Source organism: Coenobita brevimanus, chromosome 70 (assembly GCF_032717465.1).
Source record: "Coenobita brevimanus isolate Jiangsu-jjx chromosome 70, ASM3271746v2, whole genome shotgun sequence".
NCBI classification, from domain to species: domain Eukaryota; kingdom Metazoa; phylum Arthropoda; class Malacostraca; order Decapoda; family Coenobitidae; genus Coenobita; species Coenobita brevimanus.
The window spans coordinates 41,897,119-41,920,740 of NC_137023.1; the positions used below are offsets into that span (position 1 = coordinate 41,897,119).

General features: G+C 42.5%; 1 protein-coding gene and 1 non-coding gene across 2 annotated transcripts in view; both read left to right on the top strand.

Annotated features, from left to right (window-relative positions):
* Tcs5 (TP53 regulating kinase) overlaps positions 1-9,775 on the top strand; it is a 33,632-nt gene extending 23,857 nt beyond the window's left edge. Inside the window, exon 2 of the mRNA XM_080277455.1 lies at positions 8,695-9,775. Within this exon, the coding sequence (XP_080133581.1) occupies positions 8,695-9,366 (672 nt within the window). The 3' untranslated portion in view covers positions 9,367-9,775. The remainder of the gene's footprint in view (positions 1-8,694) is intronic.
* A 2,253-nt stretch (positions 9,776-12,028) lies between these two features.
* Positions 12,029-12,147, top strand: LOC145406557 (5S ribosomal RNA). The gene has a single exon (XR_013898578.1). It is a non-coding gene; the product is annotated as a 5S ribosomal RNA (ribosomal RNA).
* The last annotated feature ends 11,475 nt before the right edge of the window (positions 12,148-23,622 follow it).

Consider the following 23,622-nt stretch of genomic DNA (forward strand, 5'->3'; position numbering starts at 1 on the left):
CTGCCGCAAAACATATCCGCCTCAAAAGGCGTTCCAGGCAGCAGTCAGAGGTTTAAGCTCCCCCTTCCTGAGCACTCTGCGCATGGATACAGACCACCAACTTCAGACTGAGAGCCATTATGATTGATGACAGTGACACAACAGGACTGGTGCCCAACAGTTCAGTGCTGAGTTTATGTTATTCTTTGATGAGCATCTAAAGACGATGATTGCAATGGAGATGAACTACTTTTTTCACCAGACAACTGCTGACGAAGGACTAGAAGGGACCTATAGGACGTGGTTTTGGACTGACGTAATAGTGCCATCCTTGAAAGTTTTCTTGGTGCTAACAGTGTTGGTACCTTTGGTGAAGAAACATGTGATGTCAGTTGCTGGGCGACTGATATTCTGACACATGTCGATGTACAGTAACCCCTCCAAGATCCAACGTAATAGAGCCCAAGCAACATCTGGGATTTGGTCTTGTCCGGGACTTGGGCAAAATGCCTTTGGTCAGGTACTTATAGACCCCAACCGAACCTAACTTTGAAAGCCACCTAAATAAGTCCCTACCAGACATGCACAATACCTATTCACACAAATAAGGGACAGAAACCATAAAATAAATAATAAGGAACCAGAAAATGAGAAATTAGAAGTAAGGAAAATATTTAGCAGTGCTCACATCTTTTTTCTTGTCACTTCTTATTGCTTTTCTTTCCTTTGCAGGTGGCTTTACATTGAGTGACAAGCCAAGAAATCATTTACAACACTGGGTGGTAACCACATAACCAAACCATACGTGCTCCCCACGTGTCAACAAGTGGGTTGGTGGAGGGTTAGTGCCCCTCCCCATAAAACAAATAACTCAAAGTCAAATGGTCACCCCTTATGGGATTATGGCATCTGGCAATAGATAGATAGATAGTACAGGGTACTTACGACATGCCTGTGGCTGTCGTGAAGATTAACCTGCCTCCTCTATGGTTCTGATAGTGGTGAAGGTGCACTTGAAGCACATACAGTAATCCAGTGGTGTGCTGCACTTAATCCTTTGTACTGTGAATTATGATTTTTTAACACTGCACATTCTGTTCTTACTTGCACCACGCCAGTTGCAACATGCCAGTGTTGCACTCTGCACTTAATCCTTTGCACTCTGATTTCTAATTTCTTAACACTGCACAACACTGTAAATTCCTGTGAGGTCTAGTGGCAGCAGGGCTTGCAGCAGGTAGGGCACCACCACAAAACCGAGAACGTGGGCAGCCATGGCGATGAGCGTGCAGTCACGACAGTATAGTAGATAGGCAGGAAGTGGGGAGGATGCAGGAGCGCTCTAGCGGACGTTCCAGGAACTATGCGCCAAAACACAGCTGTTCGTCACCTTGCGTCAACTTTAGAGTAGGGATGAACACTTTTATTTATTTATTTATTTTTTTCCGGAGTCCCAGATCATTTCAGACATTCGTCCAGATGGCCTTTTGTCCGGATATCATAGGGAACATCCGAGACTTGGACTAATGGCCCCAATTCCAATGTCCAGGACTTGGGGTGTCCGGGTCTTGTGCATCCAGGCCTTAGAGGAGTTACTGTATTTGGCTAATGCATGTCTCGGAAAATGTACCTGAACATCCTGTGGTTCCTTCATTTCTCGGACAACACTACCACAGACCCTATAGACAGTTCATGCAAGATCAGGCCCATTTTGGAGAACCACAGAGGCAAAATAAAACACTATTTGGGTCTTTTCAAAATGTTATGATTGACAAGTCACTTACGATATTCCGTGGCTGTATTTCTTTCAGACAGCACATCCCATCAAAATGTCATCATAAAGATATTTGTAGGCTACTGGGTGATTGTCATATGAGTGTTGTCTTGAATATGATAATATACACCAGGACAACAACTGAAATCCCTCATAACAATCGTCTTGGCATTTCTGGCGCAGTAGTGAAACAAATGATGGAAGATTATGTGGGTAGAGGTCACATATTCTGCACATACTTGGTACACCTCTCCAAAACTGGCAGTGCACTTGCTTGCGAGGAACATAGGCTCGTGTGGCACAGTGTGGTCAAATAGACACGACATGCCAATATTCAGTAAAGAGCAAGAGAGAGACACCATGGAGATGTAACGAAGCACTGATATTCTTGCCCTGCATTGGCAAGGCAGGCAAGATGTGCACACAGTATCAACTTTGCAAACAGGAGCTCTTTTAAACACAAGGAAAGTAGATCGTGTGGCAGGCAAATGCATTTGAAAGCCAGATGCAGTCACAGACTACAATTGTTACATGTGCTTGTCTGATAAGAGTGACATGTAGATTGGTAATGTGAAGTGCATTCATCATTGTGTCAAGTGGTGTAAGAAACACTTTCCCACCTGGTAGATGTATGCTTTCTGAATGCACGTCACTATTACTGCCAGAAAACCAGACTAATGATCTCCTTGAGGAAATTTGTTCATTATTGTTTGAAATCTTGCAGGAGTACGGTCCACAGTCATCAGTGCCATGTGGGCATACAAGTTCAGTTTGGGACCAAATGGGCAGACTTGCTGCAAAGGAATGGGTTGCTATGCATTTCCAGGAAAAGATGCCACCACCCAGTGAAGGACAAGGGCCTATAAGAGTAGACAGGAGTGCACAGGTGCGGTGCTATGTATGCACAGCCATCGTTAGGTGGCCGTGAGGTAGAAAACTCACCAGCTGGCAGGGTCACAGATGCCAGGTGCTTCTCAGTCCTCCCTGCATTCCTGAGTACCATTCCATAGTGAAGTTTTGAGCATAGAAGGAAAAACTTGTAAATTGTAACAAAATATTGTCTAAGAAGCTATGTACTATATGTAACTGTGTTTATGGTTGTGATAATATAAGTACAGTATAACCAAGGAAGTGTGGTAGTGTACGATTAAAGGGTTAGTGTAAGGAAACGAAAGTAAGTCAAGAAAAGATAGTGAGCGTATTTCCCAGACAGTGGCTACTTATCACAGTCTACTTTTGACCTGGGAAGGAAGGGTAGAGAGATAATCATCCCTCTTATTTCCCACAAACTCCACAAGTCACAATGCACAACCCAACAAACCTGAGGAATAAGTAATTTTTGTTTTCCTTCAGTCATTTTCTTTGGGCCATTATTTCTTTCCTTGTACTGTTATCTTCTTATGTTTCTCTTGTATATGTAGAAGAATTAGTCATATTCAGTGTGTATTGTTATAACAGTAACTTACAACCTAATCATTCCCTACAGCTCATTCCCCAGCCAGCCATGCCAGTCTCTGGGATTATTGTTTTCTGACTGCGAGATATTTGCCTAAATGCACTCACCCGCACCCATTATTTCCTTCAGTTCACTTCATTCATGCCCAGGTAAGCCTGGGTTTGCAGCAACAATCAGACCATTCCGATTTCATTGCAATCATTCCTCTGTTCATCCTCCCCCATGAATGCCCCTGTTTCCTCACCATACATGATGATTTTCTGTGCATGATGTGGGCAGCTTACCTGTTATCCAGGAGGAGAACCCTCAAGATGTCCCTGTTTGTTTAGCACTGAAATCTTGTATTGGTTCCATGTTTCCATCCAATTAACTGTCCCCACTTGGTTGCCAAGACAGTCATCATTGAAATTCAGCAACACTGTACAGCTCTGATGCTGTTTACCTCAGTAACTCATGGACATTGTGATGGATCTGCAGCTGGAATACATAAAGAATCAGCTGCCATGCAGCAGTTAAGTTTAGTGTTGAATGCATACCTGCATATGTTACAGACCTACTCTGGTAACCTGGGCTTTTGATTTCTGAACATTAATTCTCAAGAGTCTAGCTTCTTACATCCATATTGTATGTTAACTACTCTACATTAAGTGGTGTAAGTTCCACTTCATCAGAATATTAGAGTTTTCAGAGAAAGACAGCTCAGAAGTGCTTGATAGGGTCTCAAGGGCTATAATATGCTTAAAGTAGGCCCCAGATGTACACTTACTTTATCTCCAAACCTTTATAAACACAGTAACCCTTGCTGCAGTTCCTGAGCCTGTATAGTTACCCGACTGCTGTGATCAGCATGCAGTTAGAAACATTAACACAGATCAATGAATCACATCTTTTAGGGTCCTGTTTAGTACCTTTTCCAGGTCTGCAAATATAGTTTTGATGTTTTTTTCTTATTTGCACAACTATAAAAGATTTCCTGGTTATATACTTTCAGTGCATAACAAATTATAGCTTCATGTACTTCTACCTTACCTCCAGTCAGTTTACCCAGACACTTTTGCTACTTTTATCTCATGGTTGAACTGCTTCATTGTCGTGCATCATCGTTTTCTTAATATATCAGCATCTTTTAGCATTTACATCCCTAGATTATAGTTGTCCCAAGTTCTTAGAGAAAACTTCCATTTGAATACTTTCCTTGCATTTTACAGAATGTATCTAAATAAGAATCTTAACTTGAGGACAAAGTCAGGTGATGCCCTGTGGGCGACCCTTGAGTCTGGCCTACAACAGTCGTATCGTATTGTACTGTATATAAAGGTTCCAACACACTTGCATGAGTCAACTTTGTTTACCTAATAATAATAATAATTTCCCATGCTTTGGTGTGAAGATAAGTAATGACTTTAAGTGGATCATGTGATGGCATCTGGAGCCTCCAACTGCAACTCTCTCAAATCCTCGTCCTCCACACTATCAGTAACCAGACATCATAATCCTGTAAGGGGCATCTGTCTTCGAGTTGTTTTAAAGAGAGGGGCATTAACTCTCTGCCAACCCACTTGTTGACGTGTAGGGAATACGTATGAGTTGGTTACATGGTTACCCTCCAACATTGTAAATGATTTCCACGTTTACAGGAAACCATTTGGCTTGTCACTCAAAGTAAAGCCACTAGAAGAGGAGAGAAGGCTAATAAAAAGTGACAGGAAATTTGGGAGAAATAGGAAGAGAGGAGGGCAGACACAGAAAAAGAATGATAAAGGTGAAGGAAATAGAGGTGAAGTGAGTGGATGATAGTTGCCACCACCTTTTTTTTTTTTTTTTTTTTTTTTTTTTTTTTTTTTTTAATGGAGTCCGCCTGTAAATTCAAATCTTGAAACACAATGACTACACTGTGGTTGACATTGGTCTATAAACTGGCATGGCCATGCTTTAGAATAGTACTGTATACTCTTTCATCTTTTTACCTGTCCGTCAATGTCATTTGTTTTGTTTTCTGATTCTCTCAATACCCTTCTTCTGTTGCGCTTGGCCTCATCCTGTAGTTCTGTGGATCCTAGAATGGCTGTTCCAGATGTCTGCAAGACACAAATCTGTATGGTTTTGTTGGGTGCCTAGTCACATTGGTGTCCAAGGCAGTGAAAGTGTCGATGCCTTAGCTCATGCTGGTGTCGAGTCGCCTTGCCTCCCTTTCCATCCTGTCCTTGTCAGTGACTTCTTCCCTGCCTTCTCCAAAGTTATGTCACATAGATGGCAGTCTTGCTGGTCCTTGGCTATAAATGCCAAACTTTATGCAGGTAAGCCCTCTATTGTTTCTTGGTCCAACTCTTATCATTGCCGTTGGGAGACTGCGTTTGCCCATCAACGGATTGGCCACACCCGTCTCACCCATGGCCATTTAATGTTAGGGGATCCTCCTCTGATCTGTTCGAGTTGTGACGCCTCCTTTTCTGTTTACCGCATACTTTTAGATTGCTCTCTCTGTAGGACTGTTCCCCCCCCCCCCCCCACTTTTGGGAGATGTGTTAAGTAAGTCCCAGCCCTTTTCTGTGGCACATATGATGTTTTTATCTCATCTTTAGTTTGTTCATTTTCGTGTCTTCATTCCTCTTGGAGACGTTTCCCCATTCTTTTCTTTTAGTTTATTTCTTGTTTTTATAGCAATTTCCTTTTTTTTTTCTTTTTTTTTTTTTTTTTAAAGCAATTTCTCATACCCTGTTATATTGCATCCCTTTTCTAACCTTAGTGCTATATGGCCTTTGCCACCTGGCGCTAGATTTTAATTATTCCTATTCCTACTATTTCATCTGTTTTGCTAAAAACTTGATGTGATGAAAAAATTAAGTAGATTTACATCAGACCAAAACGTTGCAACTTAATTCTGTTAAAACCAAACTGTGGTGGTAGGTGGTGACAACCATCATCCACTCCCTTGTAGTCTGTCTGTCTATCCATCTATGGCCAGATGCCTTAATCCAGTAAGGGGGTAGCCACAAACAAATCGCCTTCATGTCGCCTGTCCCCTGCCACCATGCTGGGGAGTGCAGTAGCTCAATGGCAGGGTGTCAGGCTTGAGACCGTGAGGTTGAGAGTTCGTGCCCTGCCTTAATGGCTGCCGTGCTGGGAGGGGTAGTGCTCTCCCGTCACCCTAGCAGGGCTATATGATCTAATAAGGTCCAGCTTGAGGGGATTATTCCTTCCTTCCTGCCACCATGCAGCCCTCCCCACTTTCATATACCACTCCATTGCATCCCTCCATCTCTTCCCTGGTCTCCCCCTCCCTCTCCCCCCTACCACCTCACTCACATACACTCTCCTCATTAGTCTTTCACTCTCCATCCTCTCCACCTGCAGTCCTGCCAACTTTTTCCATCACTTCTATCACTGTATATCTGTGTCTGTCCTACTCTCTTCCTACTTCACTCTTTTCTTCCTGTCACTTTTTATTACTTTTCTTTCCACTTCAAGGGGCTTTACACTGGATGACAAATTTAATTTTTTCCTGCAACCCAGAAAACCAGTTACAATGCTAGGTGGTAACCATATAACCAGGTAGTAGAAGTGTGAAGCCTGCAATGATGAAACTGCTAAGGTGGACACAAATGCGGCATCCATCCAGGAACCAAACCTCCACACTTCCCAGTGCCTTGCTGTTGTGAGGCGGTCAACTGCAAGGGAATAATGATTTACTGCACAGGATGACCCTGCAGGGGCAGTTGCCTGCCTGTGGATAATGGATCTGCTTGGCCAGACAAACTGGGGTTGATCAACAATAACAACAACAACCGAACTGTGATAGGTACATGTATATACTTTATATTTTGCATGCTCATACTGTACTTCAACATGTTCTCTTTCATATCCGAATACTGAAAGTAGTTTTAGATGCTTAATTCCCCCCCCCCCCCAATGGTAACGGCGAGAAATCCTAATGCTGCAGTTTACGAGTTAAACATGAGATGAAAGGTAATGTGTGGAGAATGAAGTGTGGTTTGGAAAAGAACAGTACACTCTTAACAGGGGCATGTGAGAAAAGAATTGCCTGTATGTCATTGGGGGCTAGGGGCATTTATAACTGATGACATGGTTATGACCAAAGGCTATTTGAAGCACTGTACTGTAAAACTCAAATTTTATATGCATATTTAGATATCAGAATGGAACCTTTTAATCCCTTTGCTGCTGCTGGTGTACATGGGTATTTTATGTAGGCTAACACAGATTTTGATGAACTGACAGAACTCGTAGAAGTCAGAGGCATCGGAAACAATTCTGAGTAACCCTTCCTCTGGTACTTTTATGTATACTGTATTTATGTTTAATAGATATCCATCCATCATCCAAGCTTTTAGTATTAGAGCCTCAACAGAAGCAGCATAGAGGGTCAATGCTAGACTTTTCCATCCATCCATCCTCATCTAATTCTATGTTGCCCCATCAGGAGCAAAGGAGCCTGGGGCTAGGCAAGTTGGTCCTGATATTTAAGATGAGAGTGACCAACCTCACACCTACTTGAATGGCATTTCACGAGCAATAAACCCCACCTGTCCCTTGGATATAAACCTGCACAGGCTCAGTCTAACAGGAGCACCTTAATTACTCCTAAACCACCAGGTGCCATAATTTGGTTATATGGTTACCACCTAGCATAGTACCTGTAAATGGTTTCCTGGTGTACTGGAAACCATTTGGCTTACACTCAGTGTAGAGTCGCCCATAGGCAGAAGGAAGAGGAAAGAATGAAGGAAATAAAGCCAGAAGAGGAAGGAAGGAAAGAAGGAAGAGAGAAAAGGGCAAATACCTGAAAGCAGCACTACACTGAGTGAGTGGATGATGGGTGTCCCCACCTACCATCGAAGGCTAGGCTTTTAAAAAGTCTAAACAATGAAGGCAAGATTAACAAACTGCTTGCATGAGAGGCATTACATGAGCAATAATCCCCAACCACCCCTGAATATTGACCCAAGCCACATCTGACTGGAGCATCTTAAGTCAGTAGACCACATGGATATTCCGAGGTTTCACTGTTACTACCCAGTGTAATTTAAATATCTTTAAGCATGCCAGCTTGTCACTCAGTGCTGAGCTACCTTCAGATATCACTACATCGAATAAGTGAAAGTCTGATGCCCCTATCCCAAACAATTTTGTTTAGCCAAGAGGAATCCTAGCAATGAAAGGAATTTTTATGAAATACGCAATTGGATAAAATCTGAAGTGTCCTGCCTATCTTTCAAGGGTGATATACGTTATTTTTCATCAAACTTAAAAGCATCCATTCTAGGGGTATCATGTAATTCCTTGAGCTGTAAATGGTGTGCAGAGAATACAAATTGTATAACTGAGATAATGTGCTGTGAATCTGTCAAACTTAAAAGCATCCACTCTAGGGGTATCATGTAATTCCTTGAGCTGTAAATAGTATGCACAGAATACAAATTGTATAATTGAGGTGCTGTACTGTACTCTCTCATTTTCCCCCCAGGTGGAACGACAGTTGTTAACCCAGGGAGCAGAGGGCCGTGTTTACAAAGCAGACTGGCTAGGACATTCAGTTATCATCAAACACAGGTTTCCAAAGCAATATCGCCATCCAGATTTGGATGCACACATCACGCGGGAACGAATGAAGGCAGAGGCCCGAGCTTTGACAAGATGCCGTACATTTGGCATAAAAACTCCTGCAGTGTTTGATGTTAACTTTGACAAAAATGAGATCATACTTGAGAACATAAATAACAGCATAACAGTCAGAAACTACATTTATGAAGCAGTCACTCAGAACACTGCAATGGACTCTCCTTCTATGCTCAACTTAGCTAACAATATTGGCAATATTCTTGCAAAGATGCATGCTCATAATATCATTCATGGAGATCTTACCACCTCTAATATGCTTCTAATCTCTCCATATGAAACCTCAGATATAATTCTCATTGATTTTGGTTTGAGTTCCACTGATGAGCGAGCAGAAGATAAAGCAGTGGATCTATATGTACTGGAGAGAGCAGTTCTCAGCACCCACCCAAACACTGAAACATTTATGACTCACATTTTATCAGTTTATAAGACAGCTGGAGGTAAAAATGCTGAGGAAGTTATCAAACGTTTGGATGAAGTTCGACTTCGGGGTAGAAAGAAACTTTGTTTTGGGTGAGTTTTGATAATGCTGTACTTGTGTTACCTGTCCAATAAGGAGAATTTTGTAATAAAATGTGATGGTAGTTACTGTATACTATATACATTTGTACACAACTGCAATACATATTTACATGTGATTAAAACTTTTAACCAAGAATTTTCTCCTGAATTTTAAATTACTGGTAATCAATACATATCCTCAACATAATACATCACAATTATCCTGAACTTACACCAGATATTGTTCACTGTACTTGATTACCTACTTAAGATAACAATGATGGGTTCTAAGAATGAAAACGGATGACAAGTAAGCCATACACAAAATAAGGCACAAATAAATTTTTTTGTACAGCTGCTGTTCCATACTTTAAAATAAACTTGACATTAAACTGGTATTACTTTCAAACACTTTTGTCTTTCAGGTTTTTATACAACATGCTCCTGATAAACTAGGTGTACAGACTAAAAAAAAAAAAAAGGGGGTGGGGGGGGGTACTTAAATGTTAAGTAAAGTCTTCATCAGGTTTTCTCGGGACAAACAATGAGAACTTGTATTTATATCAGTTTGATTACAGATGTAACTCTGCAGAAGTAATGGAATACATAAGTCTGTTATAGTGCTTTACACTAATTAAAGCACATATTTGATATATGTTAACACTCCCATTACCAGAAGCATTCCCTAAATTTTTTTATTTTGAATTTACCCAAGTATCACAACAATTACAAATTAAATCTACTTCTTTATGAATTTTTCTGCAATTCCACTTTAAATAAAGTATGAACATGAAATAAAAGGGTAAGACATCTTTAAAGTACTCTTGGAAAACTAAAGATTTACCTTCATGATTCATGACCAAACTGGAGTTACTGAACTACAGTAAAATTCCACACTTACATAACTGGAATAACTAACTCTTTAGTTTCAAAATCCATCACAACCCATACCTAGTAGCTTACTCGCTGCACTCTTGGGTAAGTACACTTTCAAGATGCTTAGAATGAAAATATGCTTCTGCTGATGATGGGTGAGGTAAACAACTCTTGGGTGATGCGACAGTGCAGCGTCAACGTCATATATCTATATTTTGATACTCCTGCCATTTTGGGTGATTCAGAAGGACTGTTAACATCCAAAATTGAAAGGTGGAAACTGCTGCTCTCCTGCCTGTGGCCACGAGGCCCCTAGTAAACCTACACTGTAGGCATGATCTTGTACCACTGTTTCAACAAGTATTTAATGTGGCTGAACAGTTATAGTAACCAATTTATATTAATATGTATAATATAAAGCAGTATAAATGATAAGACTCAGCAAAGTGAACCAGAATGCAACAGTTTAAAAAAGTGTTTAGTGGTAACATCACAGCTGAGCACGGCTGCCAAGGTCACACGACCTATCTAAACACGGGGAGTACATGCTGGTATGTGTTATTATTTAAAAAATTATTTATTAGGCCAAAATACAATGAACCACATATTTAATCCACCACCTTGGGAATGTCTGTTACAGGTACAAGTGGCCCGCTGCCAAGGTCATGGGACTTATATGTCATGGGAGCCTCAAAACGGTTCAGATATGTCAAACTGTTGTCTTTCTTGTTTCTTGGACCAAAATACACCTTTTCAGCCACTAACCCTAACGCAGATTTTTGCCAACCTGGGGATGTCTTAATTACATGCACAAGTGGCTGACAAAGGTGTTATTTTGTTGATATTAAGCTTTAAAATATAGTTTCATGAATTCATCATCTCCACTGCCAATGTGTCCTGGAAAGAAACTGCAAATTCCCCTCACATTAAGTAACAATGTGAACACACACACACACACACACACACACATATATATATATATATATATATATATACACACAGACACACAGGCCGACCCCGAGATACAATAACCTGGCATAGTGATGTGGGTAGAAATACCACCCTACCCCACCAAATGATGGCCAAACCCCAGCATAATGATGGGTTTTGTTTGCTTACAACTGATTTGAATGATATTTTAGACTTAAATTTTGTTTAGGTTGATTTATAAAATGTGTTTTAGTCACAGATGGGGTGAACATTGTCATTTTGGGGTACAGTTTACTAACTCTGATTTTTTCTAGATATTTTTGATGATTTTTAGATTTTATTTTTGGGTTTAAGCGAGTCATAGATGGAGTGAACATTGTCATTTTGGGGTACACTTTACTAAGTTTGATTTTTTTCAAACATTTTTTATTTTTAGATTTTATTTTTGGGTTTGAGTTATAAACTGATTTAGCTTTTAAGTTTAGTTTAGCTTGTTATAATGCTACTTCGGGGTTTCGGTTAGCTGGAAACTTGTTTTTGGACTAATTTGGGGGGGTTTAGGCCTTGGTTAGGGGGGAAACCCAAGGCTCAAAAATGCATCCCTATACTTTAACCCGTACAATCCCGCCGTTGGCATGGTGCCAACAGTACAAAATGTCTCGATTAATCCCAGCAACGTGATGGTGCCGACAGCAAAATTCAAGCGCTGTAGCATGTCTCAAACTGCTTTAATCTAGCTAATTTTTTGCTAAGGAGTAGCTTAATGTATTGGTAACACTGTGTCCAAGCAGTTGTAGTGCTGAGTTTGTTTCTGCATGGGTGGGTAACATCAGTGTGCCACTGTCTGTCATAGCGACAGGATGTCGCGAAAATCATACGGCTGTACCACGTTGAGTACACCGCTTCCCGTCCGATCAGCGAAGTTAAGCAACGTTGGGTCTGGTTAGTACTTGGATGGGTGACCGCCTGGGAACACCAGATGCTGTTGGCATAACGTTCTTCCTACGTGTCAAGTGGGGTTGGTGGAGGATTAGTGCCTCTTCCTGTAAAACAATTAACTCTAAGCCCTTGGCCACCCCGTTTGGGTTACATGGCGTCTGGCAATGAATGAATGAATGAAATTGGGCTAGGAGGCTGTTGAAATTGTCACATGGACCCTTCTGTCTCTTCATTTAGTGGTTCTTCAGAAGAAAAAGACCTGGATGACTATTCTGGGGAGGAATATGAGCCAGTGGAGGACACTAAGAAAGGGGAATCCCCCATTTTCCTCCCCAGTTCTCTCTCATCCTGCCCAGCTGGGTAGGAAAACGTTGCTCACGGCTTGGGAAACTGGGCTGCAAACACGACGGACAGCCATCCTGCTCTTATTTCTCCTTTTTTTTGCTTTTCCTTGATTTATATGCCTTTTTGGATCGTTTTATGCAATAAAATTTTTTTCAGTTTTTGGTCCGGGATTGGGTGGGTATAAAATTGCAAAAATGCCTGGGATGGTACGGGTTAAAGTTGCCTGGCCTCCTCCTCGAGCCAAGCTGCATGCTGGTAAAGGAACGTAACCTACAAGCTGAGCAGAAATGGCAGTCCAGTAGAGACATGGCATCACTGTGTTTAATGGCGGTTACCACACGTCCCCACTCGGTTTCCCAGTTCCAACAGTTGGAGGAGGAGGAGTTTTCTGACATTTGTTAAGTGATTACTAGTGATGGGCGATATCAGTGATTAAATCTAGATACAACACCAAGTACTCTGATGGCCAGTATCAATGGTATCGAACTGATACCGATAGCTACGTAGTTTCGTAATTAATACCTTTTCAGTCTGATGAACTACATAAAAATTTAATAAAATTACTCAACGGGCATAGTCTGGGTTAAAGTAATTATATGGCCAATATTTTAGGGAAATGTGAGCACCAAAACTGCCACTCAGTACACTAATAAAACTTAAAATCATCACATCTCAATGAAATACAGTAGTATGGTTGAAAATACTTTTTTTTTTTTTTTTAATGCAAGGTAGAAAGAACCAAAGGCCAGGAGCCCACAAACCATTTCTTCCAAGAAAAAACAATACAAAAATGAGCAAAATTCAAGACCTGTTCATTTCGAGATGCCTGGACACACTGCGTTTGAAAGACTGGAGATCATAGGAAGCAGGAAATACAGATAGAGGGAGACAGTTCCAGAGTTGACCTGTTGCATAAATGATGGACTAGAAGTAACGGTGAACTCTTGCATTAGAGAGCTGGACAGAAACAGAATTAGTTTATTGCTAGACGAGTGCTACGTGCCCATCGTAGAGGTGGAGGGATGCAAGCAGACAGTTCAGAGGAGCAGTGGCCATTGAAGTTGCAGTAGAAGAGTGATAAAATGCAACAGTGTGGCAATGAAACAGAGGCTGAAGGGAGCTAGTAAGAAGAGGAGAGTTAATGAGACAAAAAGCCTTTGACTCCACCCTATTGAGAAGAGCTGTATGTGGGAAACCTCCCCACACATGAGAGTTGTACGGTACACAGGAGAGAAATAAAACTGCTGGGGTAAAGAGGGTATGGAGTTGGCTTAGCACACCTAATCTCTTGGAAGCTGATTTTACAAGAGCTGTAATAATGAAACCCCAATTATATTCAAAGACGGTTCAGGATTGAACTGGATATCATTTACAGTACTCACAGAATCGATACCTAGCCATCAGTATCAATACTTGTAGATAAACAGTATCCGAAGTATCAATATTTTGGTATTGATATGGCCACCACTTGTGATTACATTAGCCACCAGAACATACAGGTTTACTGTACACCAACTAGAGGCTAGCAGGTTACGACGCCTGTCTGCCGTTCACTGGGTTGTAGGTACTCTACTACTATTTAAAAAAAAAAAAAAAAAAAAAAAAAAAAATCATTTGTGGATTTTTGTTTTTGCAGTTTTCTTAGGGTCTAGTATTATAATGGATATTCCCATGTGTTTTTGTTTAAATAACTGAAAGACCGAAGAACACAGCCACAATTAGGAGGGTTACTGTACATTTATGTAGGGTTTAGGTTGGTAGGGTATTGCTCCGCATCCGGATTTCGTCCGTATCCGGACAGACCAATGGCCGTTATGTTAGATAACCAAAGCATTGCTGTATTTTATTATATATATATATATATATATATATGGAGCCTCTGTGGTACAGTGGTAGTGTGTGTTTCGTACACTGGTGAACCAGGGTTCGCACCCCGTCAGGGTAATAAACTTTGGGAGTGTTCACCCGACCATGTACTGCATTGGCGGACACAAGGGGTGCTGTGGTTGAACCAGTGTCGCTTACTAAAGTATGCTTGCACCCAGTCGGCTTGCCCGGCCCGATTACACTTGGTTCACAGACAACATGCACATCCAAAGCCACTACAACACTACAATTACATTTACAAGCACTTCTCACCCTACATACAATCTCTACCTGACAGCCTAAGCCACTTAGTAGAGATACATTGGCTGTATCATCTCGACTTCGGTCAGGATAGGCCGGTCCTGCAGTGGATATTCAAACGGCTGATGATGATGATATACCGTGTGTGTGTGTGTGTGTGTGTGTATATATATATATATATATAATGCAGTTATGACTATTCTATACAATGATTTTTCATGTATCCATGATATGAATCACCCATGTGGGAGAAAATCGCCCATCAACTGTGAGGCAAGGTGCTCTGCCAGCTTGTTTATGAAAATGCAGTAAGACTTTTAATATTTTCTGCAAGATAAATAGTTTGTTTTGGGAGGTTTAGGCTACTTGAGCCATTTCATTGTTATGTGACCTAAACAAGTTTGTGGGAGCCAACTGTGTGTGTATGAGAGGGGGGGGGGGGGATTTTTCATTTTATCTGGCTGTGGACAGAACGAGTATTCTAGCATTTCACAATGAATTTATTGGGGGAGGGGGGGGGGGGTTCATTTTATCTGGCTGTGGACATAGAATGAGTAATCTAGCATTTCACAATGAATTTTTATAGAAATTTGGTAACGAAAGTGGTTGTCGAGGGGTGATGTCAAAGGGACGACTTTGGATTTAAGGCTAAGATAAAATTATTTCTACAAATTCTTTTATTATTACTTGGGGAAACTTAAAATAGGACAAATGTTAGGGACAATTTGTGTGTTGTAGGGGACGGTACTGTATGTAAAATACCTTATTCTTTAGAGGTAAAACAGACGACAGCATGTGAGTCTTCATATTTATAAGGGCCACAACATTCTTGTATGCATTGGCCTTGGTTACCTAATGGTGGCCATCCACACTGCTCAATCCCTAGCGGCCTCCCTATTCAATCCCTTAAACCTGAGGTCACACCGCATGACCTCATCCCAGGTCTTTTTTGATCTGCCTCTTGCAATCCTACCCCAAACATTCACTTCTTACCTTCCACACCCAACTCTCATCCTCCATCCTCACTGAATGCCCATACCATCTCAATCTACATCTCATCAACAATACTAGTATATTTCATATCCCTTCAACTCTTCAGTCGCAGTCCTAGATCCCCTAGGCCTAGCATTCACGGACGTATTAAGCCCTGTCCACACGAGCGGGTTTGCCCGCTCGTGTGGACAGGGGTTTACACATCCATCCATCTATTGCCAGATACCTCAATCCCGTAAGGGGTGGCCACAAATAAATCGTCTCCATGTCGCTTTGTCCAATGCCATTTCACTGCCTTGCTCCTACCTCACACCCCCCCCTCGCATATACATCTCCACTCCATCCCTCCACCTCATCCTTGGCCTCCCCCTTCCTCCACCTCAATCGCACACTGCTAGTATCTCGCTCTCCATATGGCCAAACCACCTCAATGTATTTCTCCTAAAGATTTCTATCACCACATCCACACCGCAGCACTCCTTCACTTCCTCATTTGTCAGTCTGCCTCTCCATGTAACTCCACTTAAATACCTCATTTCCACTGCTCTCTCTCTTGACTTGTCCTTCCAACAAGGTCCAAGCTTTACTTCCATACGTTACAGTTGGTATCACAATAGTAATGCATAGACTTTTTACTTCCATGCTCGCTTTCCCATTTTTTATCACTGCTTTCAACGAACCAGTAACCTTTTCCCCCCCGTTGTACCCTAACAAGCAAATCACCTTCTAAACTTCCATCCTTAAGCCCTGTCCACACGAGCGGGCATTACAAGCGAGCAGTTTGCCTGTTGACGGGCTCACTGCTTGTGCCCGCGGGCAAATGCGTAAATTGCCCGTGGGTATTTACGCATTTGCCCACGGGCACAAGCGGTGAGCCCGTCAACAGGCAAACTGCTCACTTGTGCCCGCGGGCATTGCCCGCTCGTGTGGACAGGGATTTCCTCATCACACTACCCAAGTACTTAAATGTACTCATTTTCCATTTCCTCATCCAGCCTCACTACATTCAATGACTTCACTTCTCTCAAAAACCATAACTATCCTCTTCTTTACACTCACCTTTAGGTTCCGTTTCTTACACATCCTCCCAAACTCATTCACCAAACCTTGCAGTTCCCCTTCGTCTTCACTTAACAATACAGTATCATCTGCAAACAGTACAGGGCGTTTCCAAACACTGCTCTCTCTTATTAGGGTTGCTCAAACATTCACTGCCATACCTTGTATCACTTTCATAATCCCACCCATATACAGAATGAACAACCATGGAGACATGACACACACCAGTCTCAATCCAACATTCAGTCAGAAAAGTTCCCTCAGTTCAATATCCACACGCAGTGCAGCTTTAGCACCCTCATACATAATCTTCTTAGCATTCAACTTCCCATTTACTTCAAATACCCTTAACACTTTCCACATTTCTTGTCTATCCACCCTGTTATATGCTTTCTCCAAATCCATAACGCCAAATACTTCTTTCCCTTCTCTAGAAATTTCTCCACCAAAGACCTAAGAATAAATATCTGATCTGCACAACCTCGTCCCACCCTAAAACCTCCCTGTTGATCTCCAACTAATTCCTGTTATATCCGTAACTGTCAATAAGTAACCTACCATATACTTTCCCTATTACCCTACAAAGACAAGTGTCCCTATGATTACTACACATTTCTTTTTCCCCCTTTCTATTATACAGGGGAATAAGTATACCCGACTTCCAATCCTCCAGGACTCTACCTTCCTCCAAGGCCAATCTGTGCATATTCCACATCCATTCTACTACCATCTCTCTCCCATGCTTCCATCATTTCACCACACACACCATCAATTCCTAAGGCTTCCCCCATTTTTACTTTCTTCAGTGCTTGCACTACTTCCATTCTACTGATTCCTTCCTCTCTTCTCACCTCCCTCCTCCCCCCAGCCACGTATACAGTAAACACTCTCTAATTCGAACCCGAATAATTTGGAAATCGGTTAATTTGGATCTTTTTTGACCACCAAACAAATAATTATAATTCGGATAGAAATTCAAATTAAGCAAGGCAAATCCGAAAAGGGTTCCAGCGATAAGTGGACGTGAACAGTTTTTGTAGTGATAAGTGTAGTCCATCCATCATCCAATCGTACATTGCCCCATGAGGAGCGTAAGTGCCCGGGGCTAGGCAGTTGGTCCCGGCATTTAAGATGAGAGTGACCAGCCTCACTCATCCCTGAGTGGTACTACATGAGCAATCAGCCCCAACCACCCCTTGGATATAAACCTTCATCGGCTCAATCCGATTGGAGCACAATACTTACCCACTAAACCACCAGGTGCGAAAATTTGGTTATATGGTTACCACCCAGCATAGTAAATGGTTTCCTGGTGCACAGGAAACCATTTGGCTTGTCACTCAGTGTAGAGTCACCCACAGGCTGAAGGAAGTGGAAAGAATGAAGGAACGAAAGACAGAAGAGGGAGTGTAAAGTCACCCGTAGGCAGAAGGACAAGGAAAGAATGAAGGAAAGACAGACAAAAGAGAATGGAAGGAAAGAAGGATGGAGAGGAAAGGGCAGACACCCGAGAGCAGCACTACATCGAGTAAGCTGTACTGTACAGTACAGCGTGGGTGTGATCTGGGGATAGAGGCAAGCACGAGCTCCAATAATTCGGATTTTTGGATAATTCGACATACCATAGGGTTCCCCCTATTTAATCCGAATTATAGAGGGTTTACTGTACTTGCATTATTTTCATTCTCTATGTTTAGGTTCAACAATTCCTTACAGTGTTCTCTCCATCTGCTCACTTTTTCTCTCTTCTTCATTAGCAATATACTATTTTAATCTTTCACTCCAACTTACTTCTTTATCACCCTGTCTAACTCACTTTACCTTTCTGAAACATTTTCTTATCCACTTTACACTCAAATTCCATATCCACTCTCTTCTTCTCTCTTTCTTATTAATCTTTTCAACTCTGCCTCTCCATCCATCTAACCACTGTCATAATTGTATGTTTCAGCCTATGAATATCCTCTCTTTTTACTGTCCAGGTCTCACTACCATATAGCATTACATTCCTAACACATGATGCAAAGATCCCTTAACATGGAAGGAGAGCTCTCTCAATGTTCACGGCAACAGCTCCCTGAACTTCCTACAACCACTCCTTACCCTAGCCAGAGTTAGCACCAGCCCCACCTCCAGCACATAATATGTCCCCCAAATAACAATATTCCACACACTCAAGAGACTCTCCAGCAAGATCAATCCTTTCACACCTGACAATCTCTTCATGTTTGCCCCAACACACAGTACACATGAAATCAACATTATTTCACAGCCTACCACTAATACCACTACAACTCTTATGCACCCACTATCACACACAGCAAAATCAAATACTGGCATTGAGTAAATGGTACTATCATTTCTATAAAGGATTTCACGGTCTCCTTCCCATCCAAAAACGAACATTATACACGGCTTAAGGCTTAACCTCTGTTGCTTCAGCCAAGCTGATGGCAGTACTGTTATCCTTTTCCTCTCTCCTTCCTTCAACCTCTATCTCTTCTGTCATTTCAATTCCTCTCCTCTTTCCTCCTGTGACATTACTCCCTCTCTATTTTTTATTTTCCTTTCTCATCTATTTCTCTTATGCCACTTCTAAAGGAAAAATTAAACTGAATAACCTTGGAAGAGGCAATATGGGTCTTTCACTGACATTATGGTTATGTTGCTCCTCCTCTCACTTCTCTCCTGCCCCTCTTCAATTATAGCATACACAGGTATTTTTATAATCTTACCACAAATGTTTTCATTTTGCTGGTTTTCAGTTATACTGCTTAAATACTGGTAATAAACTGTCATAAACATCAAAATATAGTCACAATTTGGTATTGGACATTTTGGTCCGAGACTGATAGAACAATAAAGTACAAGTTATACCCAGTTTTGGGTTAATGATTGCAGAATATGCTCTTATGATAACTGCGGTGGTTGCATACAACAATCCCACATGTACGTGGTGCCTCCCATGCCTGTATCACTGTACTGTGCATTTCCTACCCCAAGTGGTGAGCTCTTTCCTAGTCTTACCTGAGCCTTGGACAATGCTCATGTATAGGTATGCACTTTCTCTACACAGGAATGCGAGGTTGTGCGAGTGTATGGTCATTGATGCTGCAGTACGTGTGACGGTCAGTGAAACCATCAGGTGAGTGAGTTGTGTTGAGAGTATGCATGTATGCACATTCTCTACATTGTAATGCCAGGGTGTCTGTGTGTGGTTAATGGCTGGGTCACAGGTACTGCAGTCTGCACTGGTCAGTGAAACTATTGGACAAATGAGCAAGGGAGTCAGTCAGACAGAAGCCAGCCATTTCAGCATCACAGTGCCATCGAAAATATCATACTTAAAACACCCACCCATCCTTATATATTTCACTGAAGTCCTAACTTAAGTGATGATGATGTTACATAGATGTGTGTTCAGCAGTCAGTGGAGCAGTGGACTGGGTAGCAGTGTGCATGGAAGGATGCGAGGAAGGGCAACCTGCCAAGCTTGATTACAGTATCTACAGTCACAAGCTTATGTAACATCTGCCATAGATCCAGCTGATTGCAAAAATTGATATTTTGCTCATAGCTGTACATATGCATCAAGCCTAATAGCACACACTTCATTAAATGTTGTCTTAGATTGATGTTTTTCCTTGTAGCAAAGCTTTCATGCGATCATGATCACTACAGTCATGAGCTTAAGTTAGCTGACAATTTTCTCTCAGCATTGGGCACTGTTTTCCATATTTCTTATTCCTCACCAGACAACAAAGTATTCTGCATTCTATCTAATGAAATTCATAAAGGTATGACAAACAGCCTATGTAACATCTGCCATAGACCCGGCTGATTGCAAAAATTGATATTTTGCTCATAGCTGTACATATGCATCAAGCCTGGTAGCAATCACTTCGTTAAATGTTGCCTTAGGTTGATGTTTTTTCTCGTAGCAAAGGTTTCATGCAATCATGATCATGTAAAACACTCCATCACTATTTGTGACGATACAGTAGAGTATGTGCAAAAATATTTATTTAGTAGAGAGTACTTGGTAGGTGGGGGCGCCCATCATCCACTCACTCGATGCAGTGCTGCTCTTAGGTGGTTGCCCTTTCCACTCTTCCTTCCTCTTATGACATTCTTTCCTCTTTCTTCTGTCTACAGGTGACTCTACACTGAGTGACAAGCCAAATGGTTTCCTGTACACCATGAAACTATTTACTATGCTAAGTGGAATCCATATAACCAAATTATGGTGCCTGGTGGTTTAGTGGATATTTAAGGTGCTTCAAGTGGATTGAGCTGGTGCAGGTTCATATCCAAGGGGTGGTTGGGGTTTGTTGCTCACATAATGCCACTCAGGGATGAGTGAGGCTGGTCACCTTCAGTGTCAGGACCAAAGTGCTTAGCCTCGGGCTCCTACCCTCCTCATGGTGCGACACAGGTTAAGATGATGGATAGATGGATGAATGATTACTTTATGAACAAATATTAAAAATGTAAGTTTACAAAACTAAACACTGTCACAATATTCGCCTTCATTACAGAAAGCATGTTATTAGAGAGGTGCTGTTTGGTTGACTTGTTAAACTGGAGGGTTAAACACTGTACAACACTTTTCCCTTGTACCAACTCTGGTTCCTTCAGCCATGAAGTGTATAGCACATTTTTCTTTCACCTGGTGTTACAAACAATATTTCACATCCATCCATCATCTAATCCTATGTTGCCCCTTGAGGGTGTAGGAGCCCGGGGCTAGGCAAGTTGGTCCCAACATTTAAGATGAGCGTGACCAGCCTCACTCATCCCTGAGTGGCACTACGTGAACAATAACCCCAACCACCCCTTGGATATAAATCTTCACGACTCAATCTGACTGGAGTGCCATAATTACACACTAAACCACCAGGTGCCATAATTTGGTTAAATGGTTATCACCCAGCGTAGTAAATGATTTCCTGGTGTACAGGAAACCATTCGGCTTGCCACTCAGTGTAGAGTCACCCATAGGCAGAAAGAATGAAGAAAGACAAAAGAGGGAGTGTAAAGTCACCCACAGGCAAAAGGACAAGAAAAGAATGAAGTAAAAGAAGACAGAAGAGGAAAGAAGGAATGGAGGGAGGAGAGGAAAGGGCAGACACCCGAGAGCAACACTTCATCAAGCGAGTGGATGGTGAGTGCCCCCACCTACCACAAATGCCTTTAACTATTCTTTTAATGTCTCATAATCTTAAGCCTATGATTAATTAGTGCAGTATGCGATATTATGTGAAGAGAACGTTTTTTGTTTGTTAACCCTTTAAACGCGGATCGTCGCGTTTGCGACGCTCAGTGAAAAGGACATAACGGCGGATCGTCGCGTTTGCGATTCTAGTAAATTTTGAATAACTGCGGGCAAGCAGGCTCCAGCTGGTATTGTCTATCAGTACCGCCACCCTTTAGCTACTATTAGCACACTTGACCTTTGTACCACTGACCTCCGTTGTTGCCAAGTATCATTTTTTTTTACCCACCTATGCACCGCTGCCCGGCCCCCCTCGTCGTGCTATATGGCAGCGTGCGGACAGCTCAGACATGTCAATCTGCGCCTTCCTCTCGCAAGCACTTTATGCTAATTGGAAACGCTTGTTTCCCCAGTTGTCACACTACCTTTTTCTCGCGTGGTTTGCCCCTGTTTAGCGTCAGTTTACCACAGTCTTTGAAGGTGACACTGACTCTTCTGAGTCAGTGCCTTCCAGCCCTCCAAAAAAAGGGTTTTGTGACCTCTACCCCGTCCAAACCCTTACTAGGAAGTGCCAAGGGCCTGAGTGAGTCGGCTATAGGCATAGAATTATTGAAAGCTTCTATGGATTACGGTAGTGACGTTGGAGTGTTATCAAGCCTTGCCGAATCAGACATTCTATCGAGTGCTGAGTCTGAGGTGCAGGAAGAGACAATTCCTGTGCCTAGCACCTCATTATGCAAGGCTCCAGTGCAAAAGGGAGTGGTGTATGGTAACGGGGCCAAGAGGAAGTGAAGTGGTGACCCCGGTTCCCAGCCATTGTTCTCCTCTGACCGGCCATTGTCCCCTACCCCAGGTCACGCCGCTGCCATACCGCCTCGCACTCCCAGCCCCATTTTCTCGTCATCTTCGTCTGCTGTGCCTTCTCCTGAGTCTTCGGAGTCTCCTTCACCACCTCGGAAGGGAAGTAGGCAGTCTGGTTTTCGTAGAGGTTTTCATAGACCCCGTGTTTGTGCTGGCTTGAGTAGGAAAGTGTCTCCTAGTGCTAGAATTAGTGGTAAGGTTTCCCGCACTAGGCAACTCACCACTCAGGCTACTGCGAGTGACCTTGAACCTTCTCCTAATCTCCCCACCACCACCACCACCACCACCACACAGACACGACCTAGCTCACCCACTACCACACAGCCTGCCTCACCCACTGCCACACGGCCTGCCTCACCCACTGCCACACGGCCTGCCTCACCCCCCGCCGCCCCCACCCCCTCCCAGCCTAGGCAGGGCACTCTGGATGCCTTCGTGTGGTCTGAGGGCTCTGATTTTGTGCCAGAGGATCTGCCCTTTGATGCCACTGGGTGTGGGATCCAGGCTGACGTCCCTGTCCCTGAGGGTGGTGAATGTTTGGACTACCTGTTGGCCTTCCTGGATAACGAAGTCATGGAGCAGATTTGTACTGAGACAAACAGGTACGAAGGACAATGTGCTGCAGTTTGTCAAGGTGAAGGTGCAACGCCATCCACGTCGCGGATGGCAGCATGGGTTCCTGTGACGATCCGGGAACTATTTGTATTCATCAGCTTGATGCTTCTCATGCCACATAACTGGAAGCACAAGCTCGAGGAGTACTGGAGTGCTGACGATCTTTGCCCCACACCCATCTTCAACAAGTACATGAGTCGTGATCGTTTCAGGCAACTCATGATGTACCTTCACTTTGCCAACAACGATTAGCCTTCCCGGACTGACCCCCTATGGAAAGTGAGGGGAATCCTGAACATGATCAAGGACAAG